The 20,645-nt window shown below is 45.5% G+C and overlaps 1 protein-coding gene across 2 annotated transcripts in view; it reads left to right on the forward strand.

The window, feature by feature from the left end:
• Positions 1 to 71: 71 nt before the first annotated feature.
• The window catches only part of ccdc74 (coiled-coil domain containing 74), a 45,810-nt gene continuing 25,236 nt past the window's right edge, over positions 72 to 20,645 (forward strand). The window contains exons 1-3 of one of the 2 annotated variants that reach the window (XM_078553796.1): positions 72 to 277; positions 3,083 to 3,926; positions 13,884 to 13,928. In XM_078553796.1, coding sequence (XP_078409922.1) covers positions 3,593 to 3,926; positions 13,884 to 13,928 — 379 coding nt within the window. In that variant the 5' untranslated portion in view covers positions 72 to 277; positions 3,083 to 3,592. Of the gene's footprint in view, positions 278 to 2,798; positions 3,927 to 13,883; positions 13,929 to 20,645 lie in introns of those variants that run through there. The other variant, XM_078553797.1, reaches the window with a different exon arrangement.

The following is a 20,645-nucleotide window of genomic DNA, read 5'->3' on the forward strand; positions in this document are numbered from 1 at the left end:
TAGCACAGCACACGTCACCTCGGCCATGTTGGATTGTCCCAATTCACCCGTGCCGGGGACGGATCAGAGGCTGCGAGACTTCCGGAGCCGCAATCCCTTCATCGGCCCCGTCGCTCAGCACCGTCCCCTCCGCGAGCCGCCACCGGTTTGTTGCTCCGGAAGTGAAAGTTTCCTGTTGCCCATGGTAACGCCGTTGGTTACTAGGGAACAGCCGTCGCCCTGGAAACGCGACGACTGCCCAACCACCGCCTCCCGGCCGCCTTCAACCGCCCGCTCGGTGAGTAGCACAACCCGGGACCCCCCCCAACCTCACAACCCGGGACCCACCCCCTCAACCTCACAACCCGGGACCCACCCCTCCGGGACCCACCCCTCAACCTCACAACCCGGGACCCCCCTCAACCTCACAACCCGGGACCCCCCCCTCCACCCGGGATCCCCCCCCTCCACCCGGGACCCCCCTCCAACCTCACAACCCGGGACCCCCCTCCAACCTCACAACCCGGGACCCACCCCTCCGGGACCCACCCCTCAACCTCACAACCCGGGACCCCCCTCAACCTCACAACCAGGGACCCCCCCCTCCACCCGGGACCCCCCTCCAACCTCACAACCCGGGACCCCCCTCCAACCTCACAACCCGGGACCCCCCTCCAACCTCACAACCCGGGACCCCCCTCCAACCTCACAACCCGGGACCCCCCTCCAACCTCACAACCTGGGACCCACCCCTCAACCTCACAACCCGGGACCCCCCAGCCCCCCTCAACCCGGGACCCCCCCCCGCCCCCCTCAACCCGGGACCCCCCGCCCCCCTCAACCCGGGACCCCCCTCCCCTCCTCAACCCGGGACCCCCCTCCAACCTCACAACCCGGGACCCCCCATCAACCTCACAACCCGGGACCCCCCATCAACCTCACAACCCGGGACCCCCCCTCAACCTCACAACCCGGGACCCCCCTCAACCTCACAACCCGGGACCCCCCCTCAACCTCACAACCCGGGACCCCCCCTCAACCTCACAACCCGGGACCCAGCCCACAACCTCACAACCCGGGACCCCCCATCAACCTCACAACCCGGGACCTCCCATCAACCTCACAACCCGGGACCCCCCATCAACCTCACAACCCGGAACCCACCCCTCAACCTCACAACCCGGGATCCCCCTCAACCTCACAACCTGGGACCCCACCGCCCTCCCACTCAACCTCACAACCCGGGACCCACCTCACAACCTGGGACCCCCCCACCCCCCCACTCAACCTCACAACCCGGGACCCCCCCACCCCCCCCACTCAACCTCACAACCCGGGACCCCCCCGCCCCCCTCAACCCGGGACCCCTCATCTCAACCTCACAACTCGGGACCCGCCCCTCAACCTCACAACCCGGGACCCCCCCGCCCCCCTCAACCCGGGACCCCCCCTCAACCTCACAACCCGGGACCCCCCCCCCCTCAACCTCACAACCCGGGACCCCCCCCGCCCCCCTCAACCCGGGACCCCCCCCTTCAACCTCACAACCCTGGACCCCCCCCCATCCCCAAACACACAACCCGGGACCCCCCCATCCCCAAACACACAACCCGGGACCCCCCCCATCCCCAAACACACAATCCGGGACCCCCCATTCCCAAACTCACAACCCGGGACCGCCCCCTCATCCCCAAACACAAAACCCGGGACCCCCCCCATCCCCAAACACACAACCCTGGACCCCCCCCCATCCCCAAACACACAACCCGGGATCCCCCCCATCCCCAAACACACAACCCGGGACCCCCCCCCATCCCCAAACACACAACCCGGGACCCCCACCCTCACAACCCGGGACCTCCCTCCCCTACCCTCACCCCCCCCCCCCCCCCCCCAGAAACCCACCACCCCCTCCCCAGCCCCCTCCTCAATTCCGGGTCCCCTCCCAAAGCCCCTTCCCCCACAAAAGCGGACCCCGGGTTGGGGGTTTTAGACTTCCTCTGGTGGAGAGTGAGGAGGATGGGATTTAACTGGATGATTTAAGGAGAAAAACCCTGGCTGGGATCTGGTTGAATGAATGAGTTCTTTCTATGCTTCATGGGCATAGCATGGGTAGCCCAGTGATGGCCAACGTTACCTTTCTAATCCATCCCTTAATCATAGCCTCCTCCTCTAGCTCCGAGCCATCAGGCTGCTGGTTCAGTATCAAGTCCTGAATGATTCACAAAGTACTCTGGGGAATTCAATCCAGCCTGTCTTCATCCCATTTCCCCATCTCAACCACTTCCTTCATCTGAACCACACCATTCGTATTCTAAGGTGTTTAGTTTAATCCTCAGGAGAGCTGGAAACCCCACATCTTATCAACCACTGCTTCCAGCTCTGAAAGGTTTTCTGTCAATCCCTTAACTTGCACTTCTCAATACTGAACCACTTTTATACATAACGTGTAAATATCCATTCGGTACATGCATTGTGGACACACTCAAATTCTGGAAACAGTTTGTTTCTCTCCACTCTCTCCCTTGTGTGATATATATTCTCTACTTATTGATCTCCCATTCTTTATATTCCATAAACTCCAATGGACGAAGGCCATTTGATTTATCTCTGTTTATGCATTCAAAGATATTTAAACCACCTCCCCCCCCACCACCACCAACAGTCTCTAACTGGTTCTTTAACAGGCTCAGTGGTTCCCCTCCAATTCCAGACTCTGTGTGAAGATCTTTCTGACGTGAATCCCAAATCCAATTCAAGCAATCCGCCTTTGCTTCAGCCCTAACATCTGGAATAACTTCCCTAAAGGTCCACCATCTCCTCCTTTTAAGGACCTTAAAACTTTCAGCCACCCCCTTCTAACATCTCCTCCCCATTGTGTGTGTGGCCAGGTTTTGTCCATGAATCGCCTTTTGTTACATGCAACAAGGTGCAAGATGTTGTTTCCTTTGTTCGCCCTTTGCTCCCCTGGTTGTTAAATAATATTTCAACCTCGGCAAATTATTTCGCAAATTGTGTGTCTGCGATCTCGGATGGGATTTAGAAAGAACATCAGCGGGAAGTCGGCCATTCATTCATTCATTAACCTTTACCTCTCCCGCAGTGATCCGATTGGATATATCCGAAGTGTGACTCGACAAATCGAAGCAGAAATGCAGCAAAGCGATTGTACCCGGAGCAGAAATATCGAGAGCAGTTCAGAGTGTTTCTGTGAACAGCAGGGAAAGCGGATGCAATTGTGGAATTAGTATAGCCCCAGTGACAGAAGGAGGACATTGCATTGAAGGGAGGTTTGGGCGATCGACCTTAGGGATTCAGGAAACTTTGCAAAGCTGCACCTTCTCTGAGGAACCCAGTGCACATTTCACTTGTAGGGGAGGATAAGACATCGAGTTTATCGCAAACAGGCATCTTCAATAGATTGACCACAAAAAAACAGCAGCCTTTCAGCCGAACAGTTTGGATAAAATCCAAGCTGAGGCCGAGTTTGTTATTTTTCTGTTTGCCTCAAGTATAGATTTGTGTGTGTGTTCTATATTGTTTAATGACCTGAGAGATTTTTTTTTATTTGAGACTTGGCAAAGTCTACTTCACTGCCGTATAGGGTGACTCTATGGAAGCATTTTCCCCTGGGGACATGTCCAGCGCCAGCCTACCTCCTCTACGAAACCTGCCTCAGTGGTCCCGCGTCGGGACCCTCGAGAGAAGCCGCTACCCTCGCTCTTTCTTCCAGGATAATAATGTCAAGCACCTCCCTCTGTCTCCTAGCGCAAAGACTAAAACCGAAGCCCCCCAGCAGCTCAGCCCTCTATACGAGCAGCGGGAAGTAGATCCCAGCCTGAGGGTGATCACCTTGGAAAAGAATCTCCAGTTCCTCCAGGAACAGCACTCGGCAACTCTGGAAAAACTGCACGAGGAAATTGAACTGCTTAAACGAGCAAATCAAGGTCTGTGTGTGTTGATGGGGGCGTGGGGGTGGGGAAGGAGAGAGAGGAACTGAGGTCGAAGCTTCCTAAAGAAAGGGCTCCCATTTATATCAGCATCTTTAACCACCCTCAAAGAGATTCCAAAGCACTTTACAGCCAATGAAGTACTTTTCTATTTTGAAGTGTAGTGGAAAAGTCAACGGCCACCTTGCACACAGCAAGATCCCACAAATAGCAAAGAGATGATCAGTGATGTTGGTTGAGGGTAAATATTGGCCAGGATATTGGAGGTAACTCCTTAGCCCTTCAGAATAGTGTCTGAGAGAGTAAATGAGGCCTTGGTTTCTGTAGTTTAATGTCTCATTCACTGACAGTGCTGGACGCGCCCCCCCCTCCCCCCCCCCCACCCCTCCCCGTAATACACAGAAGTGTCGGCCTGGATAATGTGCTGGAGTCTTTAGAGTGGGATTTAAACAAGCAATCTTCTGATTCAAGTAAAAGTGCCACCAACTGAATCACAGTTGTCATCGCTTGGGAGTAGTTCAGGTTATCAGCTTATTAAGTGAATAGTAGAAACCCACTTTTCTTGATAGATTTTTCATCTCCCAGTACTGTCTATTTATTATATCACCCAAGTAACTATTCTTTACATGTGAACCAAGACAGTAAACACTGGCCAATCTAACATTGGGTGGGCGAGGCATCACTGATGAGGTTGCATTTGTTGCCTTTGAGAAGCTAGTAGTGAAACACTGCTGTCTGTATGGTGTTATGATCCCAGCTATGAGAATACTGTCCAAGCTGAATACTTGTTAGGACGAGGCTTGATAGACTATAATTATTTAAAGAGTGTAATGCGTAGAGTAACCAAGGAAATAAGTAGCATGGCTCCAAAATTAAATTGAAACACCAAAAAAATCTTTACTATACAAATTTAAACAAACCAAACACGAGCAGTAATTACTAAATAGGCACATGGAGCAAATAAGATAATGATTCTTAAACAATATGAGCTTCTACCTTAACCTCCATCGAACAGATCTAGCCGAGCTTAACTTTTTTATTGTGGTTTTCACTCTGATAGGCTTTTAAACATATTCATACTCTGGGAGGCAGTTCCGTTTAATCTGGGTCTGACTGCTCAAATCTATGGTATATCCCTACCAATACGACTTCCTGCATCAAGTATAGGTATTGCTGACAGTCACATGCCACGACCCACCAGACACTCCCTTGCCATCTGTTCCGTAGCTGGACTTCTCTTACAGAGCTACTTGGTCCTACCCAATTCTCTAGAACTCCCTCTTTCCCTCCCTAAACATAGACTGAATTCTTTGATTGAACCTGCTTTCACCACACACAAAAATAAACAAAAAAATAGGGGCAGGAGTAGGCCATATGGCCCCTTGAGCCTGCCTCACCTTTCAACATGATCAAGGCTGATCTTCTGCCTCAACTCCACTTTCCCACCCACTGCCCATATCCCTTGACTTCCAGAGAGTCCAAACATCTGTCTATCCGAGCCTTGCATATATTTAATGATGGAGCTGCACAAGCTGCTGGGGTAGAGAATTTCAAAGATTTTCAGCCCTCTCAGTGAAGAAATTTCTCAACTAGGGCCTAAATGATTGACTCCTTCTCATGAAAGTATGCCCCATGTTCTAGATTCCCCAGTCAATGGAAACAACATCTCAGTGTTTACTATGTCAGGCCCCTTCAGTTAGATCACTTTCACAGTCTTCTAAACTTCAGAGAGTATAGGTCCAATTTAGTCAGCTGGTCATCGTAGGATAATCCTGAATCCCTTTGCTGTCCCATCTCCATTGCAAGTATGTCTGTCCTTGGGTATGGAGACCAAAACTGAGTACTCCAGGAGTGATCTCACCCAAACCATATACAATTATAGCAAGACTTACTTGTTCTTGTACACCAGTCACCTTGCCATAAAAGCCAACGTGCTGTTTGCTTTCCTAATTGCTTCCTGTACCTACATGCTAACTTTCTGTGTTCCTTGTATGAGCACACCCAAGTGTCTCTGAAATCTGCATTTACAAGTTTCATGCCTTTTTAAAAAAGATTGTGTTTTTCTAATCTTACAACTGAAATGAGTAACCTCACACATCCCCATATTATACTCCATGTACCACATTATTGCTCACTCATTTAACCTGTCTATATCTCTTTGCAGCCACTTTGTGTCCTCCTCACAGCTTATATTTCCATCTAGCTTTGTATTGTCAGCAAACTAGGTTGCATTACTCTTGGTTTCTTATCTAAGCTGAGGCCCCAGCACTGATCCTTGTGGCTCTCCATTAGTCATGGCCTGCCAACTGAAAAATGCCCCATTTATCTCTACTCTTGGCTTCCTGCCCCTTAATAAATCCATGCTAATATATCACCCCAACTCCATGAGCTCTATTAACCAGTGCCCATTTGTCTCAGAAGGCCTCAAGTGTACTGGTGGACACACTGTACTCCTTTCCAAGGAAAGACATTCTTGATAATAGATTCCAATATTTTTCTGATGTCTGATGTTGGGCTTGCTGGCCTGTAGTTCTCAGTTTTCTCTCCCCCTCCTTTCTTGAATAGCACTGTTCCATTTGCTAATTTACAATCCATTGGGACCATTCTAGAATCTTGGGAATTTTGGATAGTCATAACTGGGTTGGGGGGCTGAGGAAGTTGAGCCACTCACTGCAAAATATCCAGCCTCTGCCCTGTTCTAGTAGCCATGGCATTCATTTAACCCCTAACATAAATATAGTGCAGTTTGTGCCCTTGATTTCACCATTAAAGCAGCTAATTGGAGGTGCTATCTTGCCTTCTCCTAGACCTCAGAGTGTGAGCAGTCATGAGCAGTTTTTGAGTATATCTCTCAGCCTTTTTGTAAACTGTCCAGAGCAGGTAAGTTATTCTTGAGTGGGGGTATGCTGTGCAGGAAGTCAACTGTGACTCATGGATGTCATTTTCACTTCTGAATCAAGTCATGGGTTCAAATTCCACTCCAGAGAAATGAGCACACAATCTGTGCTGATGCTCCCAATGCAGCACTGAAGGAGTGCTGGCACCCCATCTGCATTCTTGGGTGAGCGTAAAAGATTTCACGGTACTATTTGAAGAAGAGCATGGGGAGGCCTTCCCAGTGTGCTGGCCAACATCTATCCCTCAATCTACATCGTGAAAACGGATTATCTGGCTATGATCTTGTGATGTGGGATCTTGCTTTGTGCATATTGGTTTCTGTGTTTCCTTACGTTACCACTGTGGCTACTGTTCAGAAATACTTGATTGGTTGTAAAGCGCTTCATCCTGAGGTGATGAAAGGTGCTGCATAGAGCTTTTCTATGCACATGGAAGAACAAAAGGGAAAATGAAACTTGGAAGAAAAATTTTCCTCATCTCATTCATCTTCACAATCTGCTTTTACATCAGACAGCTTTCACATAGACTCACTGCTTATGTAGGGAATACTACTGGAGTTAAATCAGCTAAAACTATACAGAGTATCAGCACAGAGCATTGGTACACATCCCATTGATTGTCCAACTAGGGGCAGCCTACATGTTAGGCATGTACTTGTAGGGTTAGGCTCATGTAGTTGTATGCTCTGAAGAAGGGACATACGGATTTGAAATGTTAACTCTGTTTCTCTCACCACAGGTGCTGCTAGACCTGCTGAGTTTTTCCAGCATTTTCTATTTTTGTACTTGTAGGGTTACTTGGGTGCAAATATGAAAAACTCAATCCCCCGTGACAGGTCTACCCCTCTCATTAATAAGCAAGGCTGGATAATGAATACTAAAGTAAAGTATTGTGGATGCTGAATTTTTTTATACTTCTTCACAGGATGTTTCTGGCAAGACCAACATTTGTTGCCCATCCCTAACAGACCTTGAGAAGGTGGTGGTGAATTGCCGCCTTGAACCACTGCAGTCCATATGGTGTGGGTACATCCAAAGGAGGGAGTTTCAGGATTGTGATCCAGTGGCAGTGAAGGACCAGCGATATAGTTCCAAGTCAGGATGGTGTGTGGCTTGGAGGTGAGCGTGCTGGTGGTGGTGTGCCCATGCATCTCTACCCTTGTCCTTCCAGGTGGTAGAGGCTGTTGGTTTGGAAGGCACTGTCGAAGGAGCCTTGGTGAGTTGCTGCAATTCATCTTGTAGATGGTAAACACTGCTGCCACTGTTGCTAGATGGGGTGTTGATCAAGTGTGTTGCTTTGTCCTGGATGGTGTCGATCTTGAATGTTGTTGGAGTTGCACTCATCCAGGCAAATGAAGACTACTCCATCACATTCCTGATTTGAGCCTTGTGGATGGTGGACAGGCTTTGGGAAGTCAGGAGGTGAGTTACTCTCTGCAGAATTCCCAGTCTCTGACCTGTTCTTGTAGCCACAGTATTTATATGGCTAATCCAATTACGTTTTTGGTCAATGGTAACCTCCAGGATGTTGATATTGGGGGATTCAGCAATGATAATGTCATTAAACGTTGAGGGGAGATGGTTAGATTCTCTCTTGTTGGAGATGGTCATTGTCTGGCATTTGTATGGCACGAATGTCACTTGCCACTTGTCAGCCCAAGCCTGGATATTGTGCAGGTATTGCTGCATTTGGACATGGACTGCTTCAGTGTCTGAGGAGTCGCGAATGGTGCTGAACATTGTGCAATCAGCATCGAACATCCCCACTTCTGACCTTATGATGGAAGGAAGGTCATTGATAAAGCAGCTGAAGATGGTTGGGCCTAGGACACTATCCTGAGGAACTCCAATGATGTCCTGAGCTGTGATGATTGACCTCCAACAAACACAACCATCTTCCTTTGTGCTAGGTATAACTCCAATCAACAGAGAGTTTTCCCCCTCATGCCATTAAATCCAGTTTTGCCAGGGCCCCTTGATTCCACATTTGGTCAAATGCTACCTTGTCAGACACTCACACCTCTCATCTGAAATAACAACATAAACTGCTAGAAATGTTCAGGTTAAGCAGCATCTGTGGAGAGAGAAACAGAGTTAATGTTTCAGGTTAACGACCTTTCATTAGAACTAGGAAAGATAGCGATGTAATAGATATTAAGCAAGTAAAGGAGAGAGAGTGGAGGAAAAAAACAAAATTGAAGTTCTGCAACTGGGCAGAAAGCGGAGAGACTAATTGACAAAAGAGTTGAAGGCACAAGGTCAATGGGAGAAGCAATGAAACAAAAGCTGTGACTAGAGCATATGTGAAAGAAACATGAACAGTTGCCATCCGAGAGAAAATAAAATGCGGAAGGCTGTAAAGTGCCTAATCAAAAGATGAGGTGTTGTTCCTCAAGCTCATTGAAACACAGCAGGAGCCCAAAGGCAGAGAAGTCAGCATGGGAGTAAAGTGGAGATATTGAAATGATGAGCAGAAGCTCAGGGTCACGCTTGGAGACTGAATAGAGGTATGCTTCATAGCAGTCGCCTAGTCTACGTTTGGTCTCCCCAATTTTGGATGGTCAGTTGTTGTGAGGATTGGATTGCTCCAGCCTATATCAGCTGTTCGATTACCAAGTGTGCTATGGAGAAGTGGATAGGTTCCAGTCTTGCCAATGCTGGGTGTGTCATCTTTGAGTCAAATCAAAGTGCCCACTCCCAAGATGATATTCATTTGTTGGGCAATGAACCCTCACGTGGCAGATATCAGATACCAACTCCTGAGCAGCATTGTGTGCAGCACATTTCAGCATAAGATATGTGAGGGCATTGTCACCATCCTGAATACAGTAGGTACACAAACCATACTCCATTGAATGGCGATTCTGCCCTGAGCTGGTGGCAAGATCTATACAACACATGCAATTGCACAGTACCCAAGCAGATCCAATAAGATGTAGGATTTTTGGGACTCTACGTTTTACCAGACAAACTGAGCTATTACACAGGACCCTCACCAGATAAATTCTGCTCATTGTTCCACACAATGGAGAGTTAGAGGTTCAAGTATAAACTGTTTCAATGTTTGTAACTCAATAATTGACAGACTGTACCCTGAATGTATGAATAAACTCCCATGCATAGCCTCCAACAAGTGCTTTCCAGCAGTTGTCAGACTAAACCTCAGGAGTTTTATCATCATTGAAGAGCCACCTTTAGCGTAGTGGAAGGACTTGGAAGCCAGTGCTTAATATGGTGTAGTCTAGCTGGGGAAATAGAGGGAACCTTACCATTGCTGTGTGCTGGTACATTGCATGGGATTAGCTAGCTAAATTCTTGCAGGAGTGGGGATCTCCTGTGATGTGCAGCCACCTTGGTGTCCTGGATGTCCAAGCCTAATGCATCAGGCTTATTCAGCATAAACTGTTTTTAATCCAGATACTTGTTTGAGGGGCTTTGGCAAAAAGATATGACCACTGTGAGCTTGACTCTCCTGCTATGGTGCTAAGTGGCTTTCAGTGTAGCCCACTCCTTAAAACCGTTTCCTCTTTTGGGCACAAATTGACATGTTGGATTAATCAGAACCTACAGTGACTAAGTGAGTAACTCTTGGGAAACTGCCCCTTTAAGAAGTTGACCTAACTAGCGCCATATTTTATCATACAGTTTACCACCAGTTGTGCAACAGTGGGCCTACTTTATGGGAGCTTTCCTTGGTTAGTTATTTTCTCTTTGTCAGCAGAAGTTCATCCTCAATATTTTCTGGTATTCAGAAGAGCCTGCAGTTAAATGCCTTTGTGCTGCAGACAAAGTACACATTGTCTTCAATACAAAGCCAAAACCAAACAAACTGTGGTCAATTAATGTTCAAAAAAAGTTAAACCGACATAGGATTGAGGTAAGGAAGGCTTCAGGGTGCTGGAGCTCCAGCATGTCAATTCCGCTCATTGTGTCAGTGTCTGAGGAAGTCCTTTTTTTCCAATTCTCTCCTGGAGATGCTGATTCATGGTGAGTTACAATGTCACAGGTGCCAGCAACCTTGAGGTGACTTACCCAAGTGGCCATTTTCCACACCATTCAGGCTGTTCCATTGTAGCAACATCACAGTTGAGCCTGATGCTCTTCTCGGCCCGCTCCTATCCACCTACAGTTTTCAGGAGAAGGGTCCGGGTAGTGATTTGGAGTGAGAATACTAGCTAATTTTCTCTTTCTCTTTCCTAGCCCAGGGCCTCTGGAGCTAATCGCAGCTTTCCTCTATTGATTCAGCTGAGGTTAGGTTACTCAGTTTGCCTGGCTGTGAATCAATCTGAAATCTTGCTGTTCTCAACTCAAGCTTCTCCAATAAGCCAGCAAGAGAACACAGCATGTCTCTTAAATAGTTGTTTTCTACTCCTGATTCTTCATGGCACACAGCAGCTAATCCCACTGATCAGCTTAAAAGCAAAATACTGTGGATGCTGGAAACTTGAAACAAAAACAGAAAATGCTGGAAAAACTCAGCAGATCTAACAGCATCTGTGAAGAGAAAAAATGTTTTTTTTTCTCTCCACAGATGCTGTTAGACCTGCTGAGTTTTTCCAGCATTTTCTGTTCTTGCTGCCAATGATCAGCTTCCCTGCCTAACTAAATATGTATTGATCCATGTAGACACATAGAAAGACCATAGATCAATCTTCCTGCTGTTCTGGCAATTGCATTTGATAATGTCTTTCTCAAAATAGTACTTCAGTTTTGCCTTAATAGAGTTGTAAACTACTTGCTTGTCCACCTTCCCATGGTGTGCTGTTCCAATAACCAGTGAACAAGCATTTTCATAATACAAAAGCAAAAGACTGCAGATACTGGAAATCTAAAATAAAAGCAGAAAATGCTGGAAGTACTCAGCAGGTCTGGCAACATCTGTGGAGAGAGAAACAGAATTAATGTTTCAGTTTGATGATGTATTAGAGTATGGACTAGGTGTCTCAGTCTTGCAATATTTCCTTAACTTTGGTAAGACATGATGGTTACCTTACAATTACACCATTGTTACGATAATAATTTAACTTATTGGTGCCAATGTGCCATCATACTTAGTCCAATAAACTCTATTGTGTGGTATATTTCAATGATCTTAATTATCCCCATTAATTATTCCCACTGGTAGCACTTCCAGCAATAGCCCCGTAACTATCAGTGCTTCATCCTAGTCTTGTGCAGTTTAAAATTACTCTTCAAAATTTGGACCTGGATCAGATAAGACTGTGTGATAGCCCCCATACTATTTACAACCTACCTGATAGTGGCTGTATACCTCATCAAAGATCAACTGCCCTCTGATGTCAGTGTTAAATATTATCTAGATGGAAAACTCTTTAACCTTAGTCATCTCAATGCCAAAACTAAACTAACCACCATACACATGTATGATCTACAATTTGCAGATGACTGCAGTGTTGCCCACCCTGCACCAGATTTGCAAGCCCCTCTCGATCTCTTCAATTCTGCATACAAGAAACTCAGCCTGTCCTTGAATGTTGCCAAACACAAAACTCATATATCAGCCTGGTCAGCCAAATATTTAACCTCCCATGCATGTCAAAGGAGAGAGTCTGGAAAATGTTAAACATTTCCCATACCTTGGCAGTCACCTCTCTTGAAATACCACTATTAACGAGATCCAACAAGAGATCAGCCTTCTACAAACTACAGCAGTGAGTGTTTGATAACAAAGACCACTGCAAGGCAACAAAAACTAGTATGCAGAGCAGTTGTCGTCAACATACTCCTGTACTGCAAAGAGATCTGGACTGTGAATCAGTGACACATAAGATCACAAGAGAAATTCCATCAGCAATGCCTCATCCATCAGCCGCATCCTCTGGAATCCTCTGGATTCAATGGGAGGGCCATTGAGCAAAGGCTAGTATCCTTCTTGAAGCCAGCTCCACAAGCATTCAGGCAAAACTCCTGCAAAATCAACTTCGATGGACTGGACAATGTCTGGATGGCTAATAAATGCCTCCTCGCCAGGCCCTGTTTTCTCAACTCTCAAATGGCCAGAGTTCCAGAGGAGGACAAAGAAAACGCTACAAAAACACTCTGTAGCTCTCCTTGAAGTGCAGCAGCATTGACATTAATAACTGGGAGGAGCTTGCTACCAATCGTTCAAAATGGCGACAACTTATCCACCAAGATACATCATGCTTTGAGTCACAATGTCTTAATGATGAGACAGAGCGGCGGCAGAGAAGGAAAGAAAATAAAGCAGATCCTGTACTCTGGACCCCACTGCCTCATGGGGCATTCTGTCCCATGTGCCCAAAGAACTGAGGGTTGAGAATGAAGACCCATGGCAGAAACTCATGACTCTGGGTAGACATCATCAATGATGATGATGCAGCTCAAGGCCAGCTCTCCAGGCACAACCTAAATTCAAAATGGCAGATTTTTTAATTGTACCTCTGGGAATTCTCAAATGAAGTGCCTGCAGCATGGAAATTTCACACCCACTTGTAATTTACTTGGCTCAGTTCATGGCTTTCTCCCCTCCAATTTATAAGACTGTGGGTTAAAGCTCCATGCCAGAGATTTGAGAATATTATCTAGGCAAACACTCCAGTAGAGTCCTGCAATGGCAGAGATGCTGTCTTTTGGATGAAATGCTAAACCAACACCCTGTCTGAAATCTCAAGATCTTGTGGCAATATGTTGAAGAACATCGGGAGCTCTTTTAGTATCCTGGCCAATACTTATCCTTCAATCATTATCACTTGAGAAAATACTATCTGATCATTTTCTTGCATTGCTGTTTTTGGGATTTTGTGTGATAATTGACTGTTGTTTTCCTACATTATCATATTGACTACTAATCAGATTGGCTGCAAAGCATTTTGGGACATCCTGGGACCATAAATAGTGCTATTTCAATGCAAGTTCTTTACTGAAATCCTGGTGACAACACTGTAACCTGGGTATTGCAAAAAACTGAGCAACTTTCTAGAAAGGCTTCACTCTCTGGTAATGCACTGCATGCTGTGTCCCTCTTCTCAATTTATTTATTCCTATACCTAACAAGTTGGTTCTTATTTTGCAACAGATCTCAACTTTAAGATGATAATGAACCAGAGGCTGATCCCTCAAGGTAAGGTGTTTCATCAATTTTTATTTCCTGTTTAGTTAATTTTGTCTTTCCCAGGTCTTGGGGTTTACATGCCCAACACACACACAGCAACTATCAACAAAGCAAATAGAGTGCTGAGCTACATGTCTAAAACAGTAGATTAGAGGTCAGAGGAAGTCATGATTTAACTCTTAATGGCTCCGTCAGACCTCACCTAGAAAAGTGCATCCAGTTCAGGCCGTTGAGACATGAGGCAGATATTCAAATGCTGAAGAGAATGAAGAGAAGCATGGAGCTGATAAACAGCATCTGGAGTTACAAGAAAGGATTGGAGAAATTTGGGCTTTTCAGCTTGGAAAAGAAGCAACTCAGTGGTAGTCTCCTGGAGACGTACAAGAGAGGGTAGGACCACTCTGGGATAACAAAGCATAATTGTAGAAACTGATGGTATGTCAGGAATATTTAATAACTATTTTGCATCAGTGTTTTGAAATGATTGGTGAAGACAGAGCACTAGTTGTAATCAAGCAATGTATGGGTATGGAACAACTTAGATGTAAGAGTAGATCATGAGATCTTAAGAAATAGAAGCAGATGTAGGCCAATCGGCCCTTCAAGCCAACTCTGCCAGTCAGTAGATTAAGGCTAATATGGCTGTGGCCTTAACTCCATTTTCCTGTCTGTCCTCCATAACTCTTGACTCCCTTGACAACCAAAAATCTGATTAAATAAGCCTTGAATATATTCAATGACCCAGCCTCCACCACTCTTTGCGGAAGAAAATTTCAACAACCCTGAGAGAAGAAATTCCTCATCTAAGTTTTAAATGGAAGGCCCCTTATTTTCAAATTGTCCCCTAGTTCTAGTTTCTCCCACAAGAGGAAATATCCTCTCATCATTTACCCTGTCGAGCCCCTTCAGAATCTTTATATGTTTCAATAAGATCACCTCTTATTCTTCTAAACTCCAATGCATGTAGGCCCAATCTGCTCAACCTTTCCTCATAGGGCAACCACTTCATCCCAGGAATCAGCCTAGTGAACCTTCCTCTGAACTGTTTCCAATGCAGTATATCCCTCCGTAAGTAAGGTGACCAAAACTGTACACAGTACTCAAGGTGGTTTCATCAATGCCCTGTACAGCTGAAGGAAGCCTTCCCTATGTTTATACTCCATCCCCTTGCAATAAAGGCTACATTCCATTTGCTTTCCTAATTACTTGCTGTATCTGCATGCTAACGTTTTTGTGATTCATGTTCAAAGACACCCAGATCCCTCTGCACGGCAGCATTCTGCTTTTCTGTTTTTCCTGCCAAAGTGGACAATCTCACATTTTCCCACGAATCTGCCAAATTTTTTCCCACTCACTTAACTTATCTATATCCCTTTGCAGACTCTCTGTATCGTCCTCAAAAATTGCTTCCCTTACCTGCCTTTGTATCATCAGTAAATTTGTCTACAATACAGTTTGTCTCTTCATGCAAGTCATTAATATAGATCGTAAATAGTTGGGGCCCAAGCACTGATCCCTGTGGCATCCCACTAGTTACAGTTTGCCAACCTGAAAATGACCTATTTATCCTGACTCTTTTTCTTGTTAGTTAGCCAGTCCCCTATCCATGCTGTTATATCATCCCTAACACCATTTGCTTTCTGTTTTTTGCTAGTTTTCTCACATACTCCAATTTTTCCCTTTTTATTATTATTCTAAGCCATCCTTTGCTGGTTTCTGAAATTTTCCCAATCTTTTGGCCTATCACTAATCTTTGCAGCATTGTACAACTTTTCTTTCAATTTGATATCATCCTTAACTTACTTAGTTAGCCAGAGATAGTTCATCTTTCTTGTAAAGTGTTTCTTTCTCAATGGAGTATATCTTTGTTCAGGGTTATGAAATATCTTGTTAAATGTCTCCAACTGCTTCTCTACTATCTTACTTTTTAACCTATTTTCCCATTCCACTTTAGCCAACTCTGTCTTCATACCCTTATAATTGCCTTTAATTATGTCTAAGAACTAGTTTCAGACCCAAATTCCTTACCCTCAAACTGAACATGAAGTTATACCATATTATGGTCACTCTTACCTAGAGAAATCTTTACCATGAGGTCATTAATTAACCCCTATGTCATTACACATTACCAGGTATAAAATAGCCCATTTCCTGCTTGGTTCCAGAATGTATTGTTCTAAGGAACTATCTTGAATACACTCAATACATCCCGAAAGGCTACTTTTCCCAAGTTGATTCGTCGAATCAATATGGAGATTAAAATCTCTCACAATTATTGTTGTACATTTCTTATAAACCCCCGTCACTTCTTGATTTATACTCTGACCTACAATATAGTAAAGGAATTGGTTCTGAAAGGATTAGCAGAGTTCAAGGTAAACAAGATATTGGCCCTGAAAGTTGCTGCACTCCAGACTGGTGAAAAAAGTCAGAGAGGAGATAGCAGAGACTCTGACTAAAATTGTTCAATGCTGTGGTGTGGGACTGTAGAGCAACCTGAGTTCAAGATGGCAGACGCCACAACTGACAAAAACTGACATCATGCTGAATTGAAAGATGATTGGACAGGAAATAAAGAGAGAAATGGATGTTGCTTGGACTAGATAAAGGTTGGAAGTGGTATACCCCAGGGCTCAGAGTTGGAAATGGTACGCCCCAGGGCTCGCTGTTCGAAATGGTATATCACAGGGCTCGGTGTTGGAAGTGGTACACCCCAGGGCTCGGTGTTGGAAGTGGTACACCCCAGGGCTCGGTGTTGGAAGTGGTACACCCCAGGGCTCGGTGTTGGAAGTGGTACACCCCAGGGCTCGCTGTTGGAAGTGGTACACCCCAGGGCTCGCTGTTGGAAGTGGTACACCCCAGGGCTCGCTGTTGGAAGTGGTACACCCCAGGGCTCGCTGTTGGAAGTGGTACACCCCAGGGCTCGCTGTTGGAAGTGGTACACCCCAGGGCTCGCTGTTGGAAGTGGTACACCCCAGGGCTCGCTGTTGGAAGTGGTACACCCCAGGGCTCGCTGTTGGAAGTGGTACACCCCAGGGCTCGCTGTTGGAAGTGGTACACCCCAGGGCTCAGGGTTGGAAGTGGTACACCCCAGGGCTCAGTGTTGGAAGCGGTACACCCCAGGGCTCGCTGTTGGAAACGGTACACCCCAGGGCTCGGTGTTGGAAGCGGTACACCCCAGGGCTCAGTGTTGGAAGCGGTACACCCCAGGGCTCGCTGTTGGAAGCGGTACACCCCAGGGTTCGCTGTTGGAAGTGGTACACCCCAGGGTTCGCTGTTGGAAGTGGTACACCCCAGGGCTCGGTGTTGGAAGTGGTACACCCCAGGGCTCGGTGTTGGAAGTGGTACACCCCAGGGCTCAGTGTTGGAAGTGGTACACCCCAGGGCTCGCTGTTGGAAATGGTACACCCCAGGGCTCGCTGTTGGAAGTGGTACACCCCAGGGCTCGGTGTAGGATGTGGTACACCCCAGGACTCGCTGTTGGAAGTAGTACACCCCAGAGATCAGTGTTGGAAGTGGTACACCCTAGGGCTCACTGTTGGAACTGGTACACCTCAGGGCTCGCTGTTGGAAATAGTACACCCCAGGGCTCAGTGTTGGAAGTGGTATACGGGGTAGACGGTGGTGGTACTGTCACTGGACTGGTAATCTAGAGACCCAGGCTCTGGGGATGTGAGTTCAAATCCCAGCACGGCAGCTGATGGAATTTAAATTCAATTAATAAATCTGAATATAAAGCTAGTCTCAGTAATAATGATCACGAAACTATCATCGATTGTAAAATCCCACCTGGTTCACTAATGTCCTTTAGGGAAGGAAATCTGCTGTCCTTACCCAGTCTGGCCTACATATGACTCCCGACCCACAGCAATGTGGTTGACTCTTAACTGCCCTCTGAAATGGCTGAGCAAGCCACTCAGTTCAAGGGCAATTAGGGGTGGGCAACAAATGCTGGCCTTGTCAGTGGCGTCCACATCCCATGAAAGATTATAAAGAAGTGATATATCCCAGGAGTATGTGCTGGGAGTGATATACCCCAGGGGCAAGTGTTGAACGTGATATACCCCAGGGGTAAGTGTTGGAAGTGATATTTCCCTGAGGTACGTGCTGGAAGTGATATACCCCAGGGCTCGGTGCTGGGTGTGATATACCTCTGAGTTATGTGCTGGGAGTGATATACCCCAGGGGTAAGTGTTGGGCTCATTTTTATTTTTCAGTATATAAACCTGATTTGGGCTTGGGTCGATGAGCTAAGGGCAGAGATAGACACATGGCAGCATGATATCATCACTATAACGAAAACTTGACTTAAGGAGGGGCAAAAATGGCAGCTCAGCATCCCTGGATAAAGAATTTTCAGGCAGGATAGAGAGGGGGATAAAAAAGGTGGGGGTGTAGCATTATTGGTTAAAGAATCAATTACAGCTGTGAGGAGTGATGATATACTAAATTAATCATCAAATGAGGCCATATGGGTTGAGCTCAGAAATAAATGTACTATAGACCCCCAGATAGTGGAAGGGAGTTAGAAGAGCAAATATGTAGGCATATTTCTGAGTGCAAAAACAATAGGGCAGTAATCATTGGGGACTTCAGCTACCTTAATATCAATTGGGATATGAACAGTGTGAAGGGCACGGAAGGCACAGAATTCTTGAACTGCATTTTAGAGAAGTTTTTAGCCAGAACGTAACAAGCCCAACGAGAGTGGGTGCAATTCTAGATTTAGTCTTAGGAAATGAAGCTGGGCAAGTGGATGAAGTAGCGGTGGGACCATTTTGGAGATAGTTACCATAATATAGTTAGATTTAGCATCATTATGGAAAAGGACAAAGATAGAACGGGAGTAAAACTTCTAATTTTACAAAGCTGAGAGGTGAGCTAGCGAGAGTGGACTGGATACAGCTATTAGAAGGAAAAGCTGTGTCAAATCAGTGGGAGGCATTCAAAGGCGAGATTCTACAGGCACAGTATATACGTGTCCACACAAAGAAAAAGGGTGGTACGGCCAAATCTAGAGTCCCTGGTCATCCAGAAGCATACAGGCCAAGATAAAGCAGAAAAAGAAAGCTTAAGACAGTCACAAAAGACTTAACACTGTAGAACGCCTAGAGGATTATAGAAAATACAGGGGTGAAGTAAAAATGGAAATTAGGAAAGCAAAGAGAGGGTATGAAATAATATTGGCAGGTAAAATCAAAGAAAATCCTAAGATGTTTTACCAGTACATTAAGAGCAAGAGGATAACTAAGGAAAAGGTAGGGCCCATCAGAAATATACTTGGTAATTTGTACGTTGATGCTGAAGATGTGAGCAGGGTTCTCAATGAGTACTTTGTCTCTGTCTTCACTAAGGAGAGAGATAATGCAGACATTCTAGTTAAAGAGGAGGAGTCTGAAATATTAGATACAATAAGCATAGCAAGGTAGGAAGTACTGGGGGGATTGGCATCCTTGAAGGTGGATAAATCACCAGGGCCAGATAGATTATATCCCAGGCTGTTGAATGAAGCCAGGGAGGAAATAGCAGATGCTCTGAATATCATTTCCAATCCTCACTAGATACAGGCAATGTCCCAGTGGACTGGAGGTCTGCGAATGTTGTACCATCATTTAAAAAGGGTGTGAGGGATAGGACAGAAAATTATAGGCTGGTCAGTTTGACTTCGGTGGTGGGCAAGTTATTGGAAACAATTCCGAGAGACAGGATAAACTGTCACTTGGAAAGGCACAATTGATCAGGGATAGTCAGCATGGTTTTGTTAGGGTAAGATCATGTCTGTTATGACCGATGCACTTGGTAAAGTGGAGTTATTTAAAATTCCCAGAGGGAAACTTTAAATAACTGTCATAACCTATAATTTTAAGTGTTATGTAATTTTAAGTGTTATTTTTTAAGTGTTAAATTCAGGAATCAGACCACCAGTTCTCCAGGCTTTACATTAAACTAATTGAAACATTTTATTAATTTGCATAGGTTAAAATATATATATATACATGACTACAAATTACTACTATCATAACTTTTAACAAATTCCCAAACTAATCTCCATTAAGGCAACAGCAACCCATAGACTTAACCAAATACCAGGCAAAGCATTTTCACCTTATGAATTCAAAGTGAGGTTCTTTTCACTGTGGAGCCAGTTGGACCAGTTGGAGGCTTGCAGCTGCCTTTTGATCTCACATTGCCTCTGCTCTGCACACCCGAAAACTGCTGAAGTTATACCTACCACCACTGATTGAATTCAAATTCTCATTGTCTCACCAGCCTCTTTGAACTTCACCTTTTAACAATGAAACCCTTTCATAGTACCAATTTTATTAGTAATGTAAACATATGGCTTGGTACCTGCTAAATAGGCATCAAATTTTCACCCCACTTCTTGAATACTCAATCAAAAAATGCAAATGCACGCTATCTCTCTTCCATATCAAAACTAGTACCCATCAAAACACCCAGACTAGCTGACTTTAATTCAATTAAGACACACCTGCAGACTAAACCTCTATTTTAAAAGAAAAATATTTTCCAAAATATTAAATACATTAATAGCTTCATGGCAGTGTCTTACTAACTTAGATTTTTTTTTGAGGAAGTAACAAGGAGGATTGAAGGGGGTAGTGCAGTGGATGTTGTCTATATGGATTTCAGTAAGGCATTTGACAAGGTTCCACATGGCAGATTGGTCAGGAAAGTGAGATCCCATGGGATACAGGGAAAGAT

Source organism: Cetorhinus maximus, chromosome 12, assembly GCF_964194155.1.
Source record: "Cetorhinus maximus chromosome 12, sCetMax3.hap1.1, whole genome shotgun sequence".
Classification (NCBI taxonomy): Eukaryota; Metazoa; Chordata; class Chondrichthyes; order Lamniformes; family Cetorhinidae; genus Cetorhinus; species Cetorhinus maximus.